Raw genomic sequence first — 26,831 nt, forward strand, 5'->3', positions numbered from 1 at the left:
AACTTCTCCCCAGAGAAAGGTCATTCTAAATCATACTACTATGATGAAGTAGCCCTTCTTCTTCTGATTGGGAGGGCTAAAATAACGAAGATATTGTTAAGTACAGCATGAGACCTTAACGTGGTACACTATGATATTGTGCTTTCACGCATACCGGTTGCTGTGATTTGTTACTATATTATTGAACTTAATTGGGTTTTCTTTTTTTTTTTTTTAATTTTTTTTTCAACGTTTTTATTTTTGGGACAGAGAGAGACAGAGCATGAACGGGGGAGGGGCAGAGAGAGAGGGAGACACAGAATCGGAAACAGGCTCCAGGCTCCGAGCCATCAGCCCAGAGCCTGATGCGGGGCTCGAACTCACGGACCGCGAGATCGTGACCTGGCTGAAGTCGCACGCTCAACCGACTGCGCCACCCAGGTGCCCCCTTAATTGGTTTTCATAGAGTTTAGAAAAGATTGATGCTGAAGATCATGCACCATTTGTATTTAGTTAAATAACCGATTAAGTATGTTTTCTGCATTCATATCATTAAAGAGTGAGAACCAGTCCTCTGTTTAGGAATATAACTTCCTCATAACATTTGGCACCATGGGAAAATTAGAGTGGCTTTTGCTCAGGATGCCCTTTCCAGGAACGTAACCTTTGCTATAGGAGGTTTGTCCTTTCACTCAGTGCACAGAATGTTAGCAACTGTACTTCCTGCTCTAAGAAAAGGAGGCCAAGTACATTTGTGGATATTTTGGAATAAGTTCATTTTTCCCCCACATACGATCAATCAAGTGACCGCTGAGTGTTCCGAAATAGAGTGGTTATTGGATAAATTATGTGACATGGCTTTTATCACTGCTAAAGGAAAAAAAAACCCTGTATGAGACAGAGGTCTAAGAAATCACATGTTGGACTGTTATAAATTGTCTAGAGCAAGTTGTACCAAAACTGGATTAAAGAGAAAGGGGTAGACTCATTTTAAACAGGTGGAGGGGTAGGCATGCTATCTCCCCTGAGCCATGCAGACTTTGATCCTACCTTCTGATGTCCTGGGAAAGCACCGAGTCTTATTTCAGCATCAACAAACCCTTCTTCGTCCAATGACACAACTTCACCATTACCTCCATCTTTCCACTTTGGAGATGTCAGGTTATGGACCAGTTTAATTGCTACTGACTTATGCACAGTGTTCGTATTTGCCCAGTATATTCCAATTTGAAAAGCCTCCTGGAAAAATAATGCCTCAATTATAAAGTATTTTTCTTAACCGTGATATTTTTACCTCAATTCACAGGAATTTTTTTTATATTATATAATAGGTCTACTTAGGCAACCAAATCCCTTTATGAGTTTTGTTTTTGTTTTTGTAATGGCAACATACATTTTATTTTAGTTCCCAATGTTTTCTTTGATTCACAATGGAATTCATATTTATGGAAGGGGGAAAAAAACAACCCCAACTGTGGCTCCCCTATAAATAACAAAAACTTAAAAACTAAGGGTTTCATTTCATTCGACAAAAGAATAATATGCAACCTTAGGTACATGTAGGTCAGCATTCTAATTCCATAAGGTAACATCATCTGATTATTAAAAAAAAAAAGAAAAAAAATAGGAAAATGCAATTGAATAAAGATGTTCATGAACTGTAGCTCAAAAAAAGCACTCTTCAATTGTTCCCCACCAGGAAAACATTTTATTTAGGAGTTCCATGTACTCTGTTTTCTTACAGATTTATGTACTTCTTGAAATGGGTTAGCCTTATCAAGAAAGTTCTCTTGTGATGGAGTACAGTCTTGCTGCGAAATTCTGTTTTACATTAGGGTTTCCCCCTGTGCCAGCAATGACTCCATATTGTTATTATCAACAACTGGGTGGACATCTATGATTATGGATATCCAAGTCCACTTATAAAGGAAAAGGGGCCCTGACAAAAACAGTTGTTGAGAAATCCTCAATTCTTACCCACCTTGCAGATCCCAGAGAATTTCTGTAAGAACCACAAATCTATCCAGGGAGTGGGTTAGCACAGAATATGACTCTATATCCTTAACATACCCTGGGTAGGCCAATCCTAATGCTTGTCAAATATCCTGTACACAATGAAAATGAAAATGTAACTACTAGAAGTTATCAAATTTAATGATAACTCAAGCGTGAATACTGCTGATGGGGGAAAAAAGACATCTGAAATGTCTTTGAATATCAAAGAACATTCCATACCCCTTACACATGCATCTAAGACGACAGTTTTCTACAACTGATTCTGTTAAGAACATAAATGCAACCTCAGAATAAAGGCTAGCTGTTGAAAGCAAAGAATTCATATTAGCTAAAAAAAAGGTTATAGTACCTGAAAATTAGGAGGGATAATAATTTTGCCAGCAGGAACCTGTAGAACAATCTTCTCTCCTTCAAACAACCAGAGGTCCCACTTGGATTGATTGATAAGCAGGGCCCAGGGTAGAAGTTCTATCAACAACGTTCTAACATATGGCTTCCAGACTGACAGCTTCACTCGCATTGGGCTATCCCACTGACTCAGCTGTTCATTCCTGTTCCAAATACCACATCCAAGAGACTCAATGAAAAATGATGACTTCAGTATTCATGAAATATGTTTAGGATTCCAGACACACAATGCTCTTGTATGACACCTTTTCACACTAGACTCATCCAACGCTGAATTTGCATCCAGGAGAAAGAAACTTTTCACGCAATTACGTTCTAGGTTATGAGTAAAGCAGTCTACAAAATACATTTACCCAGACAATAAAAGGTCAGAATTGGATAGATGCATGCATATATCTTCTTTTTAAAAACACCTTTTATGGTATCTAGCGTTTTGGTGAATGGTCATTTATTAATATTGGTAAATGTTTGTAGACAAAGATTGCTGGAGAACATTACCTGTCAGAATCCTTTTCATTATATGGCCACATGGGTTGAAGGGACTTTTCTGGTCCATAGAATTCATCAAGGATCTGATTAACTGTGCATCCAGGGTGTATCTTAGTGGCTATTTGCTTAATGAGGGATGTAGAGATAGGGACAGCACAGTGTGAGGGATCATCTTCTTCTCTAGGCAGTCGAAAGGAAAAAATAGGAGTAAATACCAGATTTCTAAAGTGGCAGACAATTTATTGAAAAAATATAACCCTAGATGTATTATAGACCAATACTTTTTTGTGAGATTGAGGCAATTTTTGGTGATTTAGGGATTGGTAACACAGTTTTTGCATAATATGGGCCCTGGCCCCTTCTCCCTGCCCCCGCTCCCCATGTTCTTGGGTGAGAGCTCTATTCATTTCTTCTTCCACTAGAGAAATTATGTGTCAATTAAATTTTCTGATCCCTCTTATTTATTTCTAAGTTTAATGAAAGAGGCTGAATTTTATCCAAAACTATTGAAGAGGTTAAGAGAACACTAGGCAGGGCAATTTTATTTAAAAAAAAAAATTTTTTTTTAACGTTTATTTATTTTTGAGACAGAGAGAGACAGAGCATGAACAGGGAAGGGGCAGAGAGAGAGGGAGACACAGAATTGGAAGCAGGCTCCAGGCTCTGAGCCATCAGCCCAGAGTCCGACACGGGGCTCGAACTCAGGGACCGCGAGATCGTGACCTGAGCTGAAGTCGGACGCTCAACCGACTGAGCCACCCAGGTGCCCCTAGGCAGGGCAATTTTAAAATAACATTCTCATGAGGAACCTACAAAAAATTCTATGTCCCTTCTTCCCCTCCATAATACAAAGTTGCTTTTCTACTGAATCTCTCTTAGGAAAAATGTAAGGACTTTTCCAGTACCTTGCTTGAAATGTTAGGTGATGTACAAGGTCAGGTTCTATGTTTTGCAGTGGTTTTTCCTGTCCTTTTCCTGGAATAATCTGTGTTTCACTCAATCCCAGACTCCTTTTCTCCAAATGTATGATAATGGGGTCTGGAAGATGACTTCTCATGATAAAAAGAGGGCTGAACACAATCTATAAAAATAAAAGGACAGAACAACTTTCATATTTGCTTTGTTGCAGTATTCCAGCTGTTTGATGCTGAAACAAACTTGTCATAAATCTCTTCTCTGGGTCACTCTGACCTTAATTTATTTCAGAACAGGAGAGGTCAGAGTCATATACCATATTTTAGGATTGGAAAGCACTCACCATTCGTTGTTGCACTTGAGAGTTGGGTTCTAATGTCAAAACTGTGCACCACACATAAAAAATGGAACTGTTTGAAGATGGCACCTGCATATGAGGTAGTAAAGGCTTCTATTAAACACTAGTTTATTAATTAATTAATCAAAATGAGGCACAGATATAATGTCAGTTTTGAGAATTAAACAATTTAAAGTTATAGAAAAAAGCCACTAAAAAAAAGAATAACTAAGCAAAAACAGATTTCATTATGGTATAAAGTGAACGTGCAGTGAGTCCATGAAGCCAACGCTTTCTTAAAGACAAGGGGATTTGGTATGAGGAGAGACTGACACAAGACTGGGTGGGAGAACGGCTGAGAAGATTTGTCCCTCGTGGGAATGAAAGTGATGATGGCAGAAGGCAAGAAAGAGATAAGCAATTGATAGCCCACTGCCAAGATTTTTCAAGTGGGGAGAACACCATCCCTTCCCTCACCCCCTCCCCCACACCTCCACCCCAAGCCCTGCTGCATCAGGATCTTTCTCAAGATAGAACTTGCCTCCACCTGAAAGGAGTAGTGTCTTAGCTCTAAGAACTCCTGTGTGGCTGTGGGATGGGAGGAAACACTTTGAGAAGCAACATTCAAAGTCTTTTTATATTATTTCAGATCTCCCTCTTTTGTACAGGTCATTTTTTAGATAAAGTGCTATAGTGAATAAAGAACATAATGAGGAATGTTAATTTTAAAGCTGCTCTATTCCAGATTGTACTACTTCTTATACCTGAATGACAATGCTATACTCAGGGGACTTAGATTCCAAACACACGTCTCTTGACCAATCTTCGTCTCCTTTGGCCTTTACACACAACTCTGTCAGTTCACTGTTTTCCAGTATGTATGAAGGCAGTTTCTGTTTGGCTGTGAGGCAGTCAAAATGTTCTCGAATCACAGCTTCTCCATCTTGACCAATGTAATGCTGAACGACTTTTAGTTCTATACTTTGAGACAAGTAACTACAGATGATCTGTCTTCCACAGATGATAATCTAAAAGATAATAAACAAACAAATAAATAACACAAATAAAGCTCCATCAATTCAGATTTCATGAACTGGAAATACGTAACTGTTCTGACAGTAAACTTGTTGGTTTTAACAGAAAGAAAATGAAGTCATTAGCTTATTTGGAGCATACCAAAAGAAAGGCTTGGTTGTATTAGCTTTGTTCATGTTGAGTTTACAGCACTCAAAAGACAGGCACAGGCAGGGTCCACATCCAGCTAGAAACACTGATTGTGTGCTTGAGAGTGAGGTGGGGCGGGAGATAAAAGACCTATAGAATGAAAGCCTTGCAAATGTGCACACACAAAAGATAGTTGACCTGGAAAAGAGGTAGAGGTTGAAACTAGCAACTGACCAAGAGTTTAGGGGCAGACTCAGAGGCAAGAAGCCAGGCCAGGGGCCGGAGAAGAAGAGGCAAAGAGGGGTGGAGGTAAACCAGGAGAAGTGGTGTTGCTGAAACTCCAAGAGCAGAGACCGACCAAGATGTGGTAGTGAGTGGTGTCCATAATGTGGCAGTCAAAAAAGATGGGGGTTGAAAACAAGACTTCGGCTCTGGTGGCTGAGAGGCCAACTGGTGATGTATCTATTCCCAAGGCTGGTTTCCAAGGGCTTCCTGCAGTCTTATGCAGTAAGAGATCATTTTATAAATTGATAATAAAAAAATAACTTTTAACTCAGATGCCTTATTTTATTTTATTCAGGTCTTCCCCATAGAGAAGAAGCATGTATCATTGTAAAACACACGTAATTACCCATTAAACCCATGTATTACCCAATTTGTCATCCAGCTAAGAGTATGGTTCACAGTAGGCATTAAGAAATGTCTCTGAAATCAGTTGAAGTTGAAAAGAGAATGCAAAATTTATTCCTATGCAGTGAATCCTTCTGTAATACAAATATTCACCATGAGTGGAAAACAAAGGACTTTCATATACTGGATTTTCATGTTTGTAATATTTTTTCCAGATTATGAAAATAGTAATCTCTCTGTCACACACGTACACACATACCCATACATATGTGGCTTACTTATGGGTCTAAGGATGTGATGGTTAATTTTACGTGCTGACTTGAATGGGCCACAGGCTGCACAGGTATTTGATCAAGCATTATTCTGAGTGTGCCTGTGAAGGTGAGGTTCACTGTGTATTGGTAAACTGAGTAGGGAAGAGTGCCCTCCCCAATGTGGGTGGGCCTCATCCTGTCAATTCAAGACCTGAATAGAACAAAGAGCCTGAGTAGGAGGGACTCCTCCAACTGAGCTGAGACTTTGGTCTTTCCTGGCCTTTGGACACAGACCAAAAAACATCAGCTCTTCTGGGTTTCAGCCTCCATAATTGTGTGAGCCAATTTAAAATAAATCTCTCCCTCTCCTTCTCTGCATACATACGTACACCCACATATATATGTGTGTGTATATACTCATTTTTACAAATTAGTTCTTTTATTCTCACAGCAACCATATCAAATAGGTGCTGTTATGACTCATGTATGAGGGAACACAGAGGCACAAGGGAAAACAGAGGCACAAAGATGATGGATAACTTGCGGGACATTACCCAGACTCTCTGGCCTAGAGTCTGTGCTGATAATCACTCTGAAAGTCTGTTTATTATAAAATTAATACCTACTAATTAAGAAAATGTAGAAACTATAGAAAAGAATAAAAACTGCCCATCATAAGGTAAATGTGGTAGATCCCATTGGTTCTATTCTAAATAGGTGGTTCCTTCCTTTCCCTTGATATGAATAGCCCTCATTTGGTTTAGGTCTCAAAAAGCAGCTAAGTACTCAGGGAAGGTGGACACCTCCATGAACCCCAGAATCTATTATAATTGTTACAAATTAATCCTGGTAAATCGATTCTCCTTTTGCCAGTGATTACTTTAGGGGTGAACATGGGATGCTCTCTGGCTAATAATACGAAAAGGGAAGACTGCTAAAAGGCTCTGGGAAACATTTTCCTCCTTGATAAGGGAGACAATTTGAGAAGCAAAAGCCCTGCTTCTTGTCTGTCGTGGAAGATGTTATGAGAGGATATATATGCATCCATCTTTCGTAGGCATCTTAAGACAAAAAAGGCAAATCCAACAGGACAGCAGAGCAGCAGATACAGCACTGAGTTGCTTAATCAACTAACACCTAACTCGGCTTCTTCATTCTTATTATGTGAGATAATAAATGTAAAGGAGGAATAGTTCTGCCTCATTAACTTATTATGAAGACTAAAAAGCCTATTTTGTTACTTCAAACTGAAAACATCCTAATGGATACATTTTCCTATGTGATTAAGGGTACTTTGTAAACATCTTTGTAAGTAAACTATAATTTACACAAATAACTATGAATAATTATTTATGAATGAACTATTACTTACCCAAAATAAACCTGCTAGATTGATAGACCAAAAATAAGATGTCATTGTTGTTTCAAATGGTATTAGTTGAACAGTGAAATTTAGCAGTTTCTTAAACACTTATTTTCCAACTATCTATTCCTTTGAATTTTCTTTAGAAGGAGAACATCTGTAAAAACCAAACTGTGCTTAACTGTTATATTATTCCTAGATACTCTGCCATAATAATCTTTTAAAACAATGTTTTCTCAGTAACAAACACAGAGGTCAACTGGACCATGAGTCCTAAGTTAGCAGGCAAGCTTTTCTTTAGCATATGCTAGGGGTTACCAGGCACTCATGGTTAAGTCTTATGAGGCCTTAGCGTCGCCTAACTTTAAGTAAACACGTGAAAGCTCTGAGGCAGTATTCAATTTTGTTCTTACTCTTGGTGTGCCCAGGCCTGGCAATGTATGCACACTGCTCTTGCTTCAGAACCTTTGGGCCCCATGAGATTTAGGAGAGAATTTTGCTGTCTCTCACAGAAACCACAGAATCTCTGCAACCATCTGGGACTCACTTTGTTTAAAGACAAAGATCCTCTTGGTGGGTTTTTATAGTTTCATTTTCAACTATAAAGCCTGTTAAATAGGCTTTCAAATTTGATAAAAAGAAAACCCTTAAAAGTGGCCAGGGAGGGAAGGCTACTTAGATGAAGGGAAATCCAAAATGGCTACTCCTCAGAGGGGTGTTCTTCACGGCTGCTCCCACGCAGGGTTCAGCAAGAGCCATGTCTGCTTTTCTTCAACGTGGCAACACTTACAATGCCTTTATTTTGAAAATTATGGTTAAAATTTCAAGATTAATTTATCAGTTGAAGACAGCTACTTAATTTTTTTTAATGTAGGGTTTCTCTTTAATACACATTTCCAGGTTTCACACTAATTCTCCTCTTTCCCCAAAGCCACAAAGACGTGTATTGAAGATTTCCACATGTGATTTTACTTAGCAGGTTTCAGAACTCTTATTAGATCAGTGCCAAGAAGAATAGTGATATTAAAGAATAACTCCAGAACACCAGATGCACTGGAAAATGATATCTTAGCCATGATTAAAAGTGTATGTATAAAGATACAAATATACATACATACATACATACACATGTACATTTAAGTTTTTAAAGTGGTGAAGTTTTCCTCAATGAGGGGATGGGAAACGTGGGAGCCAATATGTGTACAGGGGTAGCTGTATAATGTACAAAGTTCTTGAGAAATTTTGTATGTGGTCAGTTTTCATTCAACTGGAGAAATGAGAGGGTTATAAGAAAGGCAGGGTACAACCAAATGGCATCGTTCAAATGCGCACTAGCCAATTCTCCATCATCCAGGGGCATGTTAATGCAGTTAAGGTACATCAGGGAGCTGCACACACTCACCTCCCCAAATGGAGCTTGGTAATTAGGCAGCTGCAGTTTATTTCCCAGCCCAGGTGGGACAGAAGGAAAGAGGCCAATATGAGAGAGAGGAAGGAATTCGTGAAGTTCTTCTGAAACCTTGATTCCTATCTGCCTTCCCAACCTGGCTAATTGAGGAAATCCTGTGTCTCTGATGTACCTTAACTGGAGCTAATCTGAATTTTGGTTGATCTACCCTGACAATAAAAAATTAAATCCAACTGAAAGACTAGACAGACTTTTCACAACTTTGACATATGCAGCGGTTGTTTTGAAGTTGGTGGCCTGCTGAACCTTTCAGCATTACCTGGGTTCAGTACCAACCATTTTCCATTTGCTTCATTCTAGGTTAAACAAACTGCTCTTTCTGTGTTCCACTTTCCATTATTTTGCTAAGTTTTTTAAATGGCCCTAATTTAGAGCCCAGTCCCATTTGGCTATGACAATAAATTCTAAAACTCAAAATATAAATTTTGCGTGTATGTGCCTTCTATGACGATGGGAATGGAAAATGGACCTCCAGTTCCTGCGGGACAAGATGACACTTCTTTCAAAAAGATACATGCAACGGGAAGGTGGCTTCTGCTTCCATTACTGGTTTCTGAAGAGTCCTTTCCTATTTGGCTAGATTCTTCTTCTTCTTCTTTTTAATAAACAGCATTTATTATAGTAGAATACAAGCAGAGAAAAGTGTGAGAGGGACTGCTACAGAAAATAATTATGAAATGTTCAATGGTACAAATAACATTTGGAAATCCTGAAATGTGATTTGCACCAGATGCCTTAAAAATCTGTATATTTGACATTAACAGAGAGAATGATGAAAAGGATTCCTTAAACTTCTAATGAATGGAAAAATTTTTGTTAGTCTAAAACTAACAAACTATTTTTGCTAATAGTTTGGAAAACACAGAAAATCAGCAGAAGGTTGGGATGAATATATATACTTAGTTATTTGAAGGACTAATGTGGCCCTAACAAGAATCCGGTGACACAAAACAATGGATTTTGGTTAAAGAATAAAGTATATCTTTTCAGTCTGGGAAGATGTATCAAGCACCCCAAAAACATTCACATTTTTGCTCAGGTAATTAAGTTTTATAGCAAATTATTTTCAGGACAGACACAGACATTTGGACATACATATGTATACACAAAGATATTCATTTAAGGGTTTATTATGGCAACAAATTGGAAATTATCTAAAAGTGCAGTAACAAGGGGATGGGTGTCTAAATGGGTTTCAACATAACACAGGGCAAATTACTATGCAACCATTAAAAAGATAGTTCAGGAATTTCAGATAACATGAGAAGATAAGCATCATATAATGTTAAGTGAAAAAAACAAGTTGAAAAACTAATTATAATCAGATCTCAAGTTAGTAAAAAAAAAATATCTGCATAGAAAAAAACAGTAGGAAAAAATACACCGAAGTATTTACCTTTGGGTGGCAAAAATATGGGTAATTTTTCTTTTCTACCTTAGGCTTTCCTGTGTTTTCAGAAATATTTGAAAACAGTTAACATAAAAATAACCACAAGAAACTTAATATTTATTGGGTGCTTTCTTTTACAAGGGGTATATGGAGGCACAGAAAGGTTAAGAAATTTGCCTAAGGTATCAGGTAATAAATAGTAAGGCTGAGAAATGTTTTATTATCAGGGGAAAAAAAGGTAGGTAACATTTTGTGAAAATTTTCAAAAAAGGTACTTTTCATGGCCAACTTTTTTGACTTCGGGTTTATTGCTGCGAAGCGTAATATCTGCTCAGAAACACTGTATATATTAATTTATCCCTGAAATTTAATATTATTCCTTAAAGATACATAATATCTATGCAAGAAGGAGGCACTATTTTAACACAACAAAGTCCATTTACTGTTACTCATGCCTGGGAATATTTCATAATTGTGCCTATAATTTACTGAGTTATGACAGTGGGCCAGGCACTACCGTAAGCACTTCACATATACAAACTCATTTAATTGCCACTAACTTTGTGACAAAGGCACAATCACTCTCCCCATTTCACAGATCAGGAAACTGATCAAAGAGGTTAAATAACTTGCTGAACGTCACACAGCCAGCAAGGGGATACAACCAGACTGGCTATGATGTTAACCACCAGGATACACCATGAGAACCACTTCTCCGTGGAGTGACCCCCCCATTCCACTAACTGGCCACTGTTCTAGCAACCACAGGCAAAAGAGCTGAATGAATTGGGGAAGTTTAGACCACAGCAAGGGCCATCAAAGTGGGAGCCCTGTACCAGTATCATCAGAATTTGTTAGAAAAACAAATTATCACGTCACACCCAAGACCTCCTGAATCTGGAACTCTGAGGGTGGGACCTAGCATCTATGTTTTAATAAGCCTTCTGGGTGATTCTGACGTACATGCAAGTTTGAGAACCAGTGGCCTAACGAAAAGGCAACTAAGAGGAAAGAATCATCCTAGCTTCCCTTATGTTTCCAAAGGGCAGTAATAAAGGGGAGATACAACTTACAGAGCCCTCACCACAAGTGGTGTACCCCTCACAAGTTCTGACGAATGGTATAAACTGGCCAAATGGTGAGAGATTTTGGCTCGAAACTGAGAAAGAGCTTCCTGTATAGCTGGAGGTAACCAACTATGGAAAGGGCTACCATGGGAGAAAAGGAGCCTTGTATCATGTGGAGTGTTCAAACGGATGCTGAGTGACCATTTCTCAGGCACACTGGTGAATGGGTAGGTGTATAAGGAATTTCTGAAAGACCGTGAGTGACAGAATCAGAAAACCAGAACGTACTCATTGGGCAGGTATCTGTTGAGCGCATATCCAAGTAAGAGAGTCCTGAAGCCAGATGACAGTCAGAGACACGTCTTGTTCTTACGACTTTCTAGCTCAAAGCTCACACTGGCTAGGCTGCTTCCATCAGGAGCCCCAGGAAGACCCATCTGTCCCATGCTCCTATCTTTAGGTTATACTGTCTACTTGGACTGGCCTCTCTTAATCCAAATTCTACATGTTTTCCAAAGCCCAACTCGAGTCATATCTTCTTAGTGAAACCTCTAAGAGTCCTTCACACTTACTGTCGGTTGTGTACATTGTTGGGTTTATACACACTTGCAATTTAAGAGTGAAGCCTGTGTCACATAGTGTCTTCCATTTTACTCTGTTCCACTGCAGGCAGTCACCGACTACTTGAAGAATGGTCAGTTCATTGGGAAAACTCTTCTGCTATATTCTTTTCACTCCTGTTGCCCACAATAATGAGAACATGAAGTCCAGCTCCCTGATTAGGTGCAGACCAGGGACGTACAGGGTACGGGTCCTACTGTTCACCTCACCGGTTGCTTCCTGTCTGCCAAGTACGGGCAATGGCGGAGCCCATGTTGCCTGCTAAGGAAAGCTCCCCTCTTCCTTGTCCAGAGGCTGGGGGGCTGTTTCTATCATGTCCTCTGTTCACATAAGCTCTGGATAGACTGTTACAATCCAGATGCTGATGTATATGTTAAAACTCTTATGACAAATCCAGTTATTATGTGTGCAGTGAAGCCAGTTTTCAGATTTTAATACTTCCTTTTTTTCTTTCTACTCTTGTCATATGTGCCATGCTTGAAAAACATCTTTTAAAAACCACATTTTCACATCTTAAGAACACAAAAAAAGTGTCAGATACTTTTTTTCCCCTTTGCAGTCTTAGAACTTCAAAAACAGCCAAAAGGAAGTTTTATAAAATACGTAAAACTATGTGCTGAGAGCTGAGGTTTTATATGCCAAGAGTTAGACCGTAGTGAATTTTTACTGCAGTTAATATTAACTCCTAGGAAAAGAAAGCTTGCTGGAGACCCCGGCCCACTCTGTCATGGGAGGTATCACAACACTTTCTCAAAGATTACCCTTACATGTATGAGAACCAACTCCTGGTTATCCACCTTTGGGTTATCCAGAGTCCCCAACACCCTGTCCTTCTTCTCCTTCTTAATAAAGGCCTTTTGGCCATTTCACAGCTCATTAGCACCTCTACCAGAAGGTAGGTGGTGACAGAGAGAAGAGGTGAAACTAAAATCAGTAAATTTTACTGCTCGTTAGCAGCTCTTGTAAAAGATGTGAGACAAAGGGTTTGAAGCCATCATCATCCTCAGGATCATCAAGAAACTTGTGCACAGTAGTAGTAGGCAGAACTAGACATACCACTGGGATTTTGTTTTATTATTTAATTATTTTCATTTCTTTAAGTTTCCCTTCCACTAGTTACATCAAATAATTAAGAGCTGTCTGGGCCACGAACACAAGGAACTTACCTGCTTTTGCACTCCATTGAGTTGCTGAACCTTGATGATGAGTGAAGCAGTTCGACCCTTGTACTGAATAGTCCTAATAAAAGTCCCGGCATGGTCCACACTGAAGGGCTCTGACCAGCGCCAATTGCCCCAGCCTTCAATACAGATGTGTAACAGCTGGAGAGAAAAACAATAATCATCATAATGCCAAAAGTGCCAACAAAAATCTAGTCCTAAAATGAAAGTCTCGTTGCTGGAAAACCTTCCTATTTGTAATATTTAGCATCTGTTTTCTTTCTAACCTGCATTATTCATCCACTTCCAGCTTATTCAACCAGGCTAAGAATAGCAAATATGCCACAGAGAGTCAATGTGGTTTTCCAGATCACATTTTAAACCTTCTTAAAAATAATTGTCCTATCAAATGGTAAAAGGCCTGTTGAACATTTGAGAAAAGACCATTTCAATCATCTGGAGGACAAGAAGGTTGAAATGTAAGATCAAAGAACATTGGTCTTGGCTGATAGTTTATTCCTTCTTATGGCTAGACAGTAATTAAAGCAAAATTTCATTTGTGGCATTATTTTTGACCCTAAATTGCCATTCTTTATTTTTGCTTTTGATGAAGAACAAAATGGCAATTTGAGGAAGCAGTTCATTCAATATACTGTTTTTATGAGATCACATATATCAAATTAGAACTACCTTCAACATTTTTAAAGTATGAGAAAATGTCTTTGTTCTATTTTTCTTCTAGTGTGTATTTGTTGTCAGTTTTACCAAATGAGTCTCCTGATTCATTCATATTTATTCATATAGTACTGCCACTTTTGGTAATATTTAGATTTCTTTCATGATCATCAAATATTTTCTATTTCTACTTCTACTTACTAAATGCGGCTAAGAAAATCAGTTTAACTGAACAAGTATTCCAAAACAATATAATAATTACTGCTTCTTTAGGATACAATGAAGATAAACAATGTTCTATACAATTACTAAGGACAAGGAAATACAACTGACATTCTAGGAAAAACATTTATATGACATACAAACTCACTATTTTCTTTCATCTCATACATGATTTTTTATTAAAAATTTTTAATGTTTTATTTTTTGAGAGAGAGAGAGACTATGAATGAGTAGGGGAAGGGCAGAGAGAGAGGGAGACACAGAATCTGAAGCAGGCTCCAGGCTCTGAGCTGTCAGCACACGCCCAACGTGGGGCTTGAACTCACGAGCTACGAGATCATGACCTCAGCTGATGTCGGACACTTAACCAACTGAGCCGCCACAGATACCATATGGTTTCACTCTTATGTGGATCCTGAGAAACTTAACAGGAACCCATGGGGGAGGGGAAGGAAAAAAAAAAAAAAAGAGGTTAGAGTGGGAGAGAGCCAAAGCGTAAGAGACTGTTAAAAACTGAGAACAAACTGAGGGTTGATGGGGGGTGAGAGGGAGGGGAGGGTGGGTGATGGGTATTGAGGAGGGCACCTTTTGGGATGAGCACTGGGTGTTGTATGGAAACCAATTTGTCAATAAATTTCATAAAAAAAAAAAATAATGAACCCAAGCCTAATCATATGAAACATTTTCCAAACTAACAGAACGAATAAAACTTTAAAAATATTGTATAAAAGCTATCATAATAGACCCTTAAAATGAATACATTAATAAGAATTTACATGGGAATTATTATAACAAAAGCTTTTTGATGGAAAGATTATTTTTTAGTTTCAGCATTAGAAGGATCCTTAGAAAGTGCTTAAATTAAAAAATTTCCCAAGGTACTAGTTATCACAATATGATTTTGGTGGAAAGTTAAGGGAGGGTTTTTTCTTTTGGTCTTTAAGTACCTTACTAAAATATTTTTTAAAAACCTCCTAACTCATCTCCCTCCTTTTAATATGGTCCCACTCCAGCTCTTCCTGCATACAACTGCCAGTGACCCTGTGAAATCAAGAAGCTACCATTCAGATGATTTCTAAAGAAGAAAGCTTACAGCTCAAAGAAAGCAAGAAAGCAAGAAAGCAAGAAAGAAAAAGAGAAAGAAAGAAAAGAAAAAAAAAAGAAAAGGAAAGAAAAGAAAAAAGAAAAGAAAAAAAAATCCTGGACAGCAAATACCTTTAGGGAAAATTTGGTCTTACACTCTACAACATAAAAGTACCAGAGTTATCTTTGATCTTTAAATATTAGTTACAGAGAGAAAAAAAGAAAAACAATAGTGGTGTTTGGAACCATTTCAGTTTTTTTGTAGCACCAATTGGGAATAAGAGCTCAGGGCACACACAAAACTAAAAGAAACAAGAGAGTTGTTTTCTTTGGAGAGACTAGTAGCTGGAAATGACAAAAAAATAATGAGGCAAGGTACTTAAGGTCAAGCTCGGCGATATTTTTCCTGAAAATTCCACAGCCTCTGAAGAGAGGCTTAATGTACACAATGTAATTTTAATTGGAGAGTGTTCACATTTGCATATGAGCTCAGTTTTAGGTAGCCGCTCACTCTGTCTACACAGCTTTTACTGAGTGTCACCAAGGAATATGCTGTCAGGTTTCGCTTGGCAGCTATTTGTTCTCAAAATGTTGGTGCAGATATTTTCTTTGAATTATGAGAATCCAGATACGTTTGGATTTAATTCACACAGAAAAGCTGGGTGGGGGAAAACATAACACCTCTCCCCATATGCATCACCAGTAGAATATTTGTAATGTTTGGTCTGCTGTTAAAAACATCTAAATAGCTATTAAACACATATACTTTATTAAGAAAGAAATTACATTCCTAAGAGAGAAAATCTACAAAAAGGAAATGAGAAGGCCCAGCACTACTTTGGTCCTCCTTCCCATGAGTGACTGACCCAGACACCAGACAGCAGTGCTGAGACTCCTGGGCATCAGGTGAGTGGGGCGTGTTCTGTTCTTTTTGAACCAAATGATTAAATTTCACTGCTATAGGCACTGAACTCTCCGTTTAATAATAAATACTCATAGGTCAATTTTTATTTCTATACTGAAGGAACAATAAACCAGGCATAAAAATTTGCAATCTGTGTTTGACTACTTGATCCTAATAACATTTCTTTTGATCATTCACCCAATGCATTTTTTTTTTTTTTAACTTGGTTACTATAAGGAAGGTGATATGCTAGCCCCTATGGAGGAAATAAGAAGGACGAGCTGTGTTCTTTGTCCTGCGAAAAGCTTATGATCTTATAGGTAAAATAAAGCATGCACAAACAAATAACAGGAAGCATTAGGGGAGGAACAAAATGGTACAGGAATCTAGAGAAAGGAGGGCTTGCTCTACGCTGCTATGATAAGGAGAACTTCATGGAGCAGTTGGGTCTCAGAGTTACCACAGGATTTCAACTGGCAAAGATGAAGGTTCCTTTCTGGGCCAAAGGGACAATGTGAGATGTGAAAGTCAGAAGGTATGCTTGGGGGCAAAATAATAGTGTTGACTGGCTAGAGCAAAGGGAACATGAAAAACGAGTGAGGCACAAGGTCGGAGAGGCAGATGTAGATTGCGGCCAGCACTGATGTACTAAGTGAGGAATTTGTGCTTTATTGAAGAATGAGCCTTTTGAATGAAGCCTTCTGTATAGGGGAGCAGTGTGTTGAGAGAAGGTAAGAGTGGAGTGTGGAGGTAGGAGGGCAACGGTCAGGAGGAGAGGCAAGGTGGGCCAGAAACATGAAAACATGAGAAAGAAGAAGCAACGGCCTTCGCAAAAAAATCACTATCCTTTATGGCCTGGAGCCCATGGTATTTTTATGTTCTCTTATCAACTTGGAAATTTTCTTTCCCCTCTTTCCTATTACATTTCCCTTACTGACTCACTTCCTCTACCATCTTTTCTATTCAGGCTTTTCATTCTTTTTGGCCTACTTAGCTAGTGTCTAATACTTTCCATTGGGGAAGAAGTCAAAATAGGAACAATTCTTGTTTAAACTTCTCAATGGGAACTGCAACTAAGCAATAAGGCAGGTTGTACAGTGGCCACACTTGTTGGAAGGTCCCAAGAGACTACATTTTCTTTTCATCCAGCAGACCCTGCCCCCACCCCTTCCCAGGGCTGTACTGGCAGCCAGACTAAATTCATAGTTTTTCCACTGAAGACCTCAAATGGGAGCATATACAGCCTTCTGTTCATTTTTTTTTTTCAATACAAAATAAAAATTAAAACTGAATTACTGATCAGGGGTTTGGGGTCAGCTCTCAGGACCACCCACAGTAACCTCCAAAGGGAGAATTCCTGAATCAGTTACAGAGGAAAGAAAAACAGGATGAAATATAGGAACAGAGGGTACACCAAGGAAGGGAAAGAAAAGGGGAAGACGAAATTTTAAAAATTATATCTTAAATATAAATGAAGGTACTGGATACTTGTCTGTGAACTTTATTCATTTTATTTTATTTTTATTTTTACTTATTTATTTTAGAGAGAGAGAGAGTGAGCAAGTGGAGAGAGGGGCAGGGGCAGAGGCAAAGAGAATCTTAAGTAGGCTCCATGCTCAGTGTGGACCCTGATGCGGGGCTTAATCCCATGACCTTGGGATCATGACCTGAGCCAAAATCAAGAGTCGGATGCTCAACCAAATGAGCCATCCAGGCACCCCTCACGACTCATTTTAAAACTGTTATTGAGATAATTTCTACCTAAGACAAAAAATCTGTCTTCAGATTCACTTATACTTTTTTTTGCATTTTATAGTAATATACTGTACAGTAATATGTAATATTCTAAAAAGAAACTGAAAATCTAAAATAACTTCAAAAATTTTCCCAATCCATTATATTCTTTGTAGAAATTTTAGGAGTTCTAAAAAATTAACATTCAATCCAAGTGAAATAAACCTTTCAATATATGTATACATTAATACATATATTAAAGCTTAGGCATCATGTATATTTTTTAAACTTCTAAACTTATCATTATATCCCAAGAGCCTAGTGCACAGTAGGCATTCAATAGATATTTAATAAATGAGTGGGGATTATTGAAAAATAACCCAAAATAGACATTAAAAATTTTTAGTGGTGATACTTGTGTACAAAATACCATAAAATTGAGTATTAAATCAAAATGTTTAGAAATTCCTACTTTTTAATTTTTCCTTTTGTCTATACATTTTTAAACATTTTAATTCCAGTGTAGTTAACATACGGTGTTATATTTGTTTCAGGCATACAATATAGTGATTCAACAAGTCTGTGTATTATTTGGTGCTCACCAAGATCAGTACACTCTTAAAAACTTCCTATATTTTGAATGACCTTTCAACACAGGAGATTTGCCTTATGTGGATAACGATACTAGATTAAACTACAAATCAATATAACCCCTCAGATCCATAATTCAGATACTGCAATATTGATATTAAAGCATAAAGTAGATCTCAGATGATATAGTGAACATTATGAGTGCAAATTAAGTTAAAGTATTTTTTAAAATTCTTGTCTATCTAAAATAATATCTGGAAAGCTACAGATCAAATAACAGAGATCAAAGTTTAAGTGCTTGTTTGAAACGTACAAGTAGAACTGATAGTACATTTCACACCAATAAAATAACATCACAATAAATCGAAATATGCTGCTCATTATTGTTTTTTTAAGGCAGTTAAATTTCAGGAGGTTCAGAGTATCTGACATAATGCTAAAAAACCAAGTGGAAAAATTTCTAGATAATGGCTAATGCTTGGTGTCACCCTGATTCAATACTGGAAATCTCAGCACTCTATACACTCTTTTACATTTATTTATAGAACACAATCTCACAAGTAAGGAATGAGGAAAGCGGAAATAAATCATATTGATTTATTTTCTAGTGGATAACTTGGACTCTTTGATGCAGTGTATTTTGGAAGAAAAAGGAAAAAGAAAAAGAAAGCTTTCCAAATCGATAGTACAGGAGATGATATAATGGAGGCTCCACTGTCTTCACACAAGTGTTGGGTAGTTTGCTCTTCCATAAAATATGAGTGCTTGTAGGTTTTCCCTCATGAATGAACTCAAAGAAAGCCACAAACACTGTGTAATCAGCCTAAAACAGCCCCTTATAAAAAAGGGAAACCTGGCATACTCACAAAATGTCCATTAGAATATAGATTGCAGTGGGAGGGAAATCCTTGTCAAAAATCTTAGTTTTAGATACGGACTCATCAATTCTACATAGGAATTTATCATAAGGTAGTAATTATTCATATGTGCAAAGATTAACCTAGATGTAACTTATTCCAGTATTGTTTTAATAATGAAAATTATGCATTAGTAGGAAATTGATCAAATAAAATATCGTAAAAACAATAAAAGCTATCATTTGTTAGACACATACTATGTACCAAGCACTGGGTTAAGTGCTTTTTAAAGATTTGCTCACTTATTCCTTAAAATAATCTTACACAGTAGATACTTCTGTTTCATTTTACAGACGAAAAGCAAACTGAGTTCCAGAGACGCTGAATAGCTGCTCAGGGCCACAGTGCTGGGGAGGGCAAGGGACAAGATTTGAACTCAGGTACGTTTACTCAGAGTAAGGTGTGCTTAACCATACCTATATTGTAGAATCCTCTCAAGCTGCTGAAGAAAAAATCACAGCATGCAAACACATTAGCACTATTAGTTAGCGACAGATTAACTGAAAAAAAGCACATTACAAAAAGATACTTACAATATACATTCTGGTTTTGTAAAGTGAAGAAAAAGTATATATGCCTATTTCTAGCAGAGAAAATGGCTAGAAATAATGCCAGAATGCTAACTGTGGTTATCTTGGGGTTGTGGGATTATGTATTTTAAGTTTTCCTTTGTGTGTTTTGTGTGCTCTTATGTAATTTCCAAATTTCATACTATAAATATGTATTATTTTGCAATCAGATAAACATTAATGTTATTAAAAGGAAAAATGTCTAATAGAAAGCATACAGAGCCTGCATTTTAAGGACTAAGAAATGACATATTTCTATTTTAAAAACTCAAATTCAGCTTCCTGCGTGAAATCTCCCCGTCTGTCCTAGGCAGTATCGCAGCTTTCCCATTTGCACTGCCGGCACTTTGCTAAAAGGGTGACATGGTGTTCAGTTCATCTCTGTAGCCTCAGAGTTCCTCCCATAGGGTCTGGCTTGCTCTCGTACTTATTCAGATGATCCTTGGAGCAGTTTAATGTACTTATTTGAGCTTTATTTCCTAGAGCAATAGGTTTTTGGGTTTTTTTTTCAGTTTAGCAAATATTTTTAGGATCTACATCTATTAAATGTTTACCATAAGCCAATGAACTGTACTACACATGGTGGATATAGAGAGGAATGAGACGCATTACGTGCACTGAAAATTCTCACAATATAGTGGAAGAAACAGATATTTAACAAGAAAAATTATGCTGCACAATTTTATGAGAGGAAGGAAAAGTTGTTGTAGGACTCCAGGGGTATTCTGCTGGAGAGTTAAAAGACTGACCGGAGGACATATTTAGTTACCCAAAGAAATAACATGAAAAAAGACATGCTGAAGTAGAGTAAATAAAAGATAAACAGGACTATCGTTTCTGATAAACAAAAGCAGGCGACAGCCTCACTCGGAGTGGCTCTTTCTGTACAAAATTAATGTCTACAAGGCACACTGCATTACGAACAAGGACAAGTCATAAAAGTAGCAAGCTATAGCTTCAAACCATTTGTGCAAACAACTTCTTGTCATATTCTTGTCAATGTAATTTGGAAAATTAACTTTATAGTATGAACTCATCAGCTTACATTCCTCTAATAGCTTTGATCCTAACCCGAATAGAACCACTGAGTTTTGATCCTGGAAAGGAAAGAGTCCTACGAGAATAAAAACCATTGGTTTAGGAGGCCAGATCTTGCTCTCGTGCAGCCAAGAGGCATATTTGTAGGTTCTGCGGGATGAGGAGACAAGAGGGTTGGGAAGTCCTGCCCATGAGAGAGTGGTACAGAAAGGGAGGCCAAAGAGGCAGTGAACTGTTAGGTCACAACTGCCACTTTTCCTCAGGGCATCAGTCATCAGGCAACAGCAGGGACTAAAGCCACAGAGACACTGATATAAAGTAACTGGCAGTTTCTTGGGCTGTTTGATGTCATGCTATTCACTGTCTCCCTAGTCTTTCTGTGTCTATACAGAGATAGGAGCTCCCAGGGAAAAACAGATTGTAGCAGTACTCCACTGTATTTTAGGAGAGGTCATCACAAGACAAACATTATGGAGGAAGAAAGAGTCAGGAAAAACAAACAACAAAAACAGCTGTGAACAAGGGAAATTGTAGTTTCTCATAAATTTTGACAATTTGAAGTATCAGAGAAGCATGAAAAGATGCAAGAGAAGCTGTTACCTCTGTATCGTTGAGAGATATTAGGACATGCCAACTAGAAAATGGGAAGTGAGACAGGAATATACTTAATCACTCTGGCCTGTTGCTGGGAGTGAGAAGAGAAAGTTCACCATTCCTTGAGTGATAACACAGTCTAACCAAGGACAATCCATAGACTATAATCACCAACAGTGAAAATAAGCCATGAGACCTGTGAAAAAATACTACAAAGCAGAGGAAACAGAATATCATCTTAAAAAGTGAGGGGAAGAAGACACTAGTTACCATAAACACCCTGTTGCAGAATTTAGGGAAAAAAAAAATCAGGACAGTTTTTGGTTTTCTTTACACTGTTAAAAAATACATGATTTCTGGAAAACTGTAGAAAACCACTGAGAGGAAAGAACAGTCTGGTATGAGGGTAAAATGAATATGATATAAAAAGGAGATTAGATAAAACAATAAATGCAAGGAGGGGCGCCTGGGTGGCTCATTTGGTTAAGTGGCTGACTTCAGCCTAGGTCATGATCTCGTGGTTCGTGGGTTCGAGCCCCGCATCGAGCTTTGTGCTGACAGCTCAGAGCCTGGAGCCTGCTTTGGATTCTGTGTCTCCCTCTCTCTCTCTGCCCCTCCCCTGCTTGTGCTCTGTCTCTCTCTAAAATAAATAAACATTAAAAAAAAATAAAACAATAAATGCAAGGAAACTAAAAAATGCATTTATAGAGTAACAATCTACACTGATGGAAGTAGAGCAAGTATGAATAACTACTAGGGAAGAAAAATTTGGAAACCTTTACGATTATACACAAAGCAAAAGGACAAATACATAAAGGAATAGGAGAGAAAATGTCACAGGTACGAAAGAAAAACAAAATATACATAATTAATATAAAGAAGACATGTCTATCACATATTGTATTGATAAGTCTTCATAGCTTTAAAACAGTGCATTGTGCCCTTCTATCACACAGTTTGAGTTTCCGTGGGTCATGTGTCAGGTGTCACACATCTCTAGCAAACATTAAGGCTTAATCCGTGTTTTGACATATCTATAATCAAGCCATAGAATCTTATTAAAATTAAAAGAGATTCATATTTTGTAAGTATCTATAAACAGAAATCTAAATTCAAAAATTTATTTACAGTTTTTCACTGTTCAGACATCAGTCTTTGTTCTGTTTCTGGCTAAAATGTATATACTTAGAAAAAAATAAGTTAAAAAAGAAGAGTAGGATGAATAATTATGATACATTTGACATATTCATTGTCTACAAAACAATGGGATGCTTAATGTGTATTCTCTGCTAAAAAATGGTCTAAATCTAGGGGCACATGGGTGGCTCAGTCAATTAAGTGACCAACTTCAGCTCAGGTAATGAATTCTCAGTTTGTGGGTTAGAACCCTGTATCAGGCTCTGTGCTGACAGCTCAGAGCCTGAAGCCTGCTTCAGATTCTGTGTCTCCTTCTCTCTGTGCCCCTGCCCCGCTCACATTGTGTCTCTCAAAAATGAATAAACATTAAAAAAAATTATTAAAAAAATAATCTAAATCTAAATTATCTAAATTAGGGAAAATGATATACTTGAAAAATTTTGCAAAAAGATTTCATGAGCAAATTCTCTCATATATTACAAATATAATTTATGCATAAATTTTGGGGACATATTAATCATGAAATAAGATATAAATACGTACAGTAAAAAAAGTATGAAATGATACACAGGCTTGCTTTGAAGAGGTTATTTCAGGAGCACCTGGGTGGCTCAGTCGGTTAATCACCCGACTCTTGGTTTTGGCTCGGGTCATGATCTCACGGTTTCGTATGCTTGAGCCCCGGGTCGGGCTCTGCACTGGCAGCACAGAGCCTGCTTGTGATTCTCTCTCTTCCCCTCTCTCTGTCCTTCCCCCACTTGCGCTGTTTCCACCTCTCTCAAAATAAACAAGTAAACTTAAAAAAAAAAAAAAGGTCATTTCAGCATTACACATATCTATTGTTTTCATGTTTCTAAAGGGTGTGGACTTTTTGATATTTAAATGATATGTGACCGAAAAAAACCATGATACTAATGGCTGCCTTATGTCCAGAACTGTGTGACAGTCTTTGAGACTGTTTACCCCTGATACTACTACCAAGGGTTGAAAAGTAAAAATTCAGAAAAATGTGATATGTATGTGTACGTGGGAGTACAGAAAAGGATGGTTTATTCATAAAATATGAAATTCACATTTTCTTTTACAGTAATTCAATAAAATAAATACAAACTTTAATTGCTTAATTGAGTTGCACCAACAGCCAGGAGATTTTGGTGCTCTGTAGACACACTCCTTCGACAGAATGAAAGTCGATGGTCGCCATGCTCTTGGTTGGACCCAACTCTTCAGTGGAAGAGAAAAGAGTATGTTGGATAGAAATAATAAAGACTAATTTAGGTGAGCTGAAAAATGGAAGCCAATGAGAAAAGACACTAGAGATACTGTTTAACAGCCATTCAGGTTTGGAGAGATATTTTGAGTCTGTGAGCCAAACAGTTTTGTTTGTTTGAAAATCAATTTTGACTTAATACAAATATAAACAATAGAGAAACCTAACCAAGGTTTGAATAAAAACTTTCTTTTAAATTGTTCTCAAATACAACATTCATCATTCAGCAAAATTTACATTAATGTAAAACAGAAGACATGCCAACATGTGTCCTAAGACAAGATAAAATAGTTTTATGAAATCCTCATTTTTAATCATTATGGCAACTTAGACAATTATAATTACTATCCCTAATTTTTAATTAGAAAAAAAAAGTCAACAGATGGATATAAAAGAAATCCAAAGTTTTTATAGTTATTTATTTTCATTTAACTAAACTGCCTTGCCATACTAAGAAAACATTTTTGTAAAGGTTAAATAAAGTATTTCATGGCAACCGCTGCTTCTCAGTGCCTGTATAACAAGAAACATGAGCCAAAGTTGTGCAAGTTGGTTTTCTTTCCCAGTAAGGGAATGTGGTATCTAAGACCTTGTCCTAACTCATTTTATCCCCAAGTGTAAGTCAAGCAAGTCAAATATGAACTAATGCCTGAAGGGAAGTCCCTGACTCCAAAAGTATGGATTATTTCACATTTATCTTAAAATCTGCTCTCAGAGTTCTTAAAATTCACTAACTTGGCAAGTCAGGAATTATCATGAGAAATGAAATAATTTCATAACTATGAAGTCATCCAACATTCCATGCATCTGACACTCATTGGGCTTGGCCATGTCTTGGGCATTATTCTGACCTTTAGATAATAAGCTCTTCAATATCCTGTTCAGTATGGAAATAATTAAAAAGTGCCACAGTATAATAGGTATGCCATTGTCTTTAACAGAGTTAATGCTTTTGGTACAGGCTTGTGCTAATAGGTTATGATTAGACACAATCACATTATGTATGCTGAAATCTTTATAACATTCTTAATCAGTATTTCCCATTACTTAAAAATGGCAAAATACCATGCTTTAATGGTCCAGCTGCATTCCCTTTCTCCAAGTACTCTGTATTAAAATTCACATTTAAAATTAGTTCAGTAAAGGACCTTTATGTTTAGACATCAAGAATTCACATTTCCAGAGCACGGGCTTGTGAAAAGCCTTTTGAGTGTCTTGTAAAAAGCTTAAGGAATCTTCAGTACATTTTTCTCCAAAGCTATATTTCAATATCTAAAATTTATTGCCAGAGGAGGGACAGAGAGACCATTAGCAGCACCAGCAGTCATTCCTCTGGGTGCTTCACAGCTGAAATAATCCCCAGTTGTTCTCTTTCATGCAGGCGTATAGGAAAGTCCAGAAATCAGCCCTGGGACTGAATAAAGTGCTCTATCACAATCCTATCTTTGCCATTTCTGGTGAAAGACTTTAAAAGTCTTAACTAGGTCATATTGCAAATGATTTTTACAAAGAAGCTTTGAAATATACAGGAGTAAGAAAACTCAGTCCCAAACTTCTCCCTCTCATTTAGAGTAAATGCATTTCCCAATAGAAAATGGAGAAATTCTAAATATGCTCTAGCTACTAGATATTTAACGACCAAAACTGTTAGGGCCCCATTTACCTCTACTGGTGACCTCACAAGGCCCTCTAAGCTTCCTTAGAGAATGTAAGTCTTCTGGAATCTCTCATGAAACTGAAATATTTTAAGAGAGAAAGGTGAAGGGACAGAGCCTACAGTCTACTATTTTGTCATTTCAATTACTGCTTTAAGACTGAAATAAAAATGCAGTCGATGGTGACTGGACGGTAGGTTCTGGGTACTCAAATGGAGTCAGTGTTTACAGAAAATTTTGGATTAAAATCCTTGCCAGATGGTCCCAAGAAGTGTTTACCTCACTGTTGATTTTAGCTATCTTAATGTCAGCAACAGTAAAAAGAAGCCTGTTACTGCCACTGGGGAGCAAAGGCATACAATCCTTCCTTTCCACATGGAATTGCTAGTTGCAGACAGCTGTGCCCTACCCAACAAGGGTGATACTGTAGGTTTATGGGAATCTACTTCCATGGCTAGAGAAGGAGATAATGTGTGGCACAGTTGACTTGAAGTGATTTACTCTAAATAGGTAATATTTGGTAACATATAATGTACTTTTGGTTTATGACAAACCAGTTAAGAATTTTTCACAGTTAACTGAGAAGAGTTGGGGGTGCCTGGCTGGCTCAGTCGGTAAATCATGCAACTCTTGATCTCAGGGTTGTGAGTTCGAGACCCATGTATGGTGTAGAGTTCACTTAAAATAAAATAAAAAAAAATTAATTGGGAAGAGTTGGACATGCACGTGGACCTGAAAGGTGCTCTCGTTTGGAGTATGTGGTGAATCCCCTCTTGCAGGACTCTCCTAATTCCGTCAGAATTTTCACTAGAGGCCAGTGGGAAGTCACAGGGGAGGAGGTGTGGGAGACCAGGAACACTCTTAATTGCAAGTCCAACTTCATTGACAGTATACAGAACCATACATTTTGAGACTGGAGGACCTCTTTTTGTGTGCCCGTACAGTATACACAAAATATCCAATCTGATGCAAAAAGCACTACTTATAATTTTCGTTTTTTTAAAACAATTAAGCTTTTAAGTTTATGTTCTTGAGAAATGTAAGAAATGTTATAAGTAAGTAAAAACCCTTATTCAGTGAACGTTTACCAAATGCCTAATATGAGCAGGCTACGATGCTGTGGAAAATTACTTTTATAAAGCCTCCTGTTCTCTTTTTCTCTTTTTACTTTCATCAAAACC

General features: G+C 37.6%; 1 protein-coding gene across 2 annotated transcripts in view; it reads right to left on the reverse strand.

Annotated features, from left to right (window-relative positions):
* Positions 1–26,831, reverse strand: part of VPS13B (vacuolar protein sorting 13 homolog B) — an 820,834-nt gene that overhangs the window by 46,631 nt on the left and 747,372 nt on the right. For both annotated transcript variants that reach the window (XM_030304021.2, XM_032591891.1), the window contains 7 exons: positions 13,268–13,423; positions 4,909–5,172; positions 4,151–4,234; positions 3,798–3,973; positions 2,902–3,072; positions 2,345–2,546; positions 1,030–1,218 (listed from right to left, as the gene is read on the reverse strand). In XM_030304021.2, coding sequence (XP_030159881.1) covers positions 1,030–1,218; positions 2,345–2,546; positions 2,902–3,072; positions 3,798–3,973; positions 4,151–4,234; positions 4,909–5,172; positions 13,268–13,423 — 1,242 coding nt within the window. The remainder of the gene's footprint in view (positions 1–1,029; positions 1,219–2,344; positions 2,547–2,901; positions 3,073–3,797; positions 3,974–4,150; positions 4,235–4,908; positions 5,173–13,267; positions 13,424–26,831) is intronic.

This window comes from Lynx canadensis, chromosome F2 (assembly GCF_007474595.2).
Source record: "Lynx canadensis isolate LIC74 chromosome F2, mLynCan4.pri.v2, whole genome shotgun sequence".
NCBI lineage: Eukaryota > Metazoa > Chordata > Mammalia > Carnivora > Felidae > Lynx > Lynx canadensis.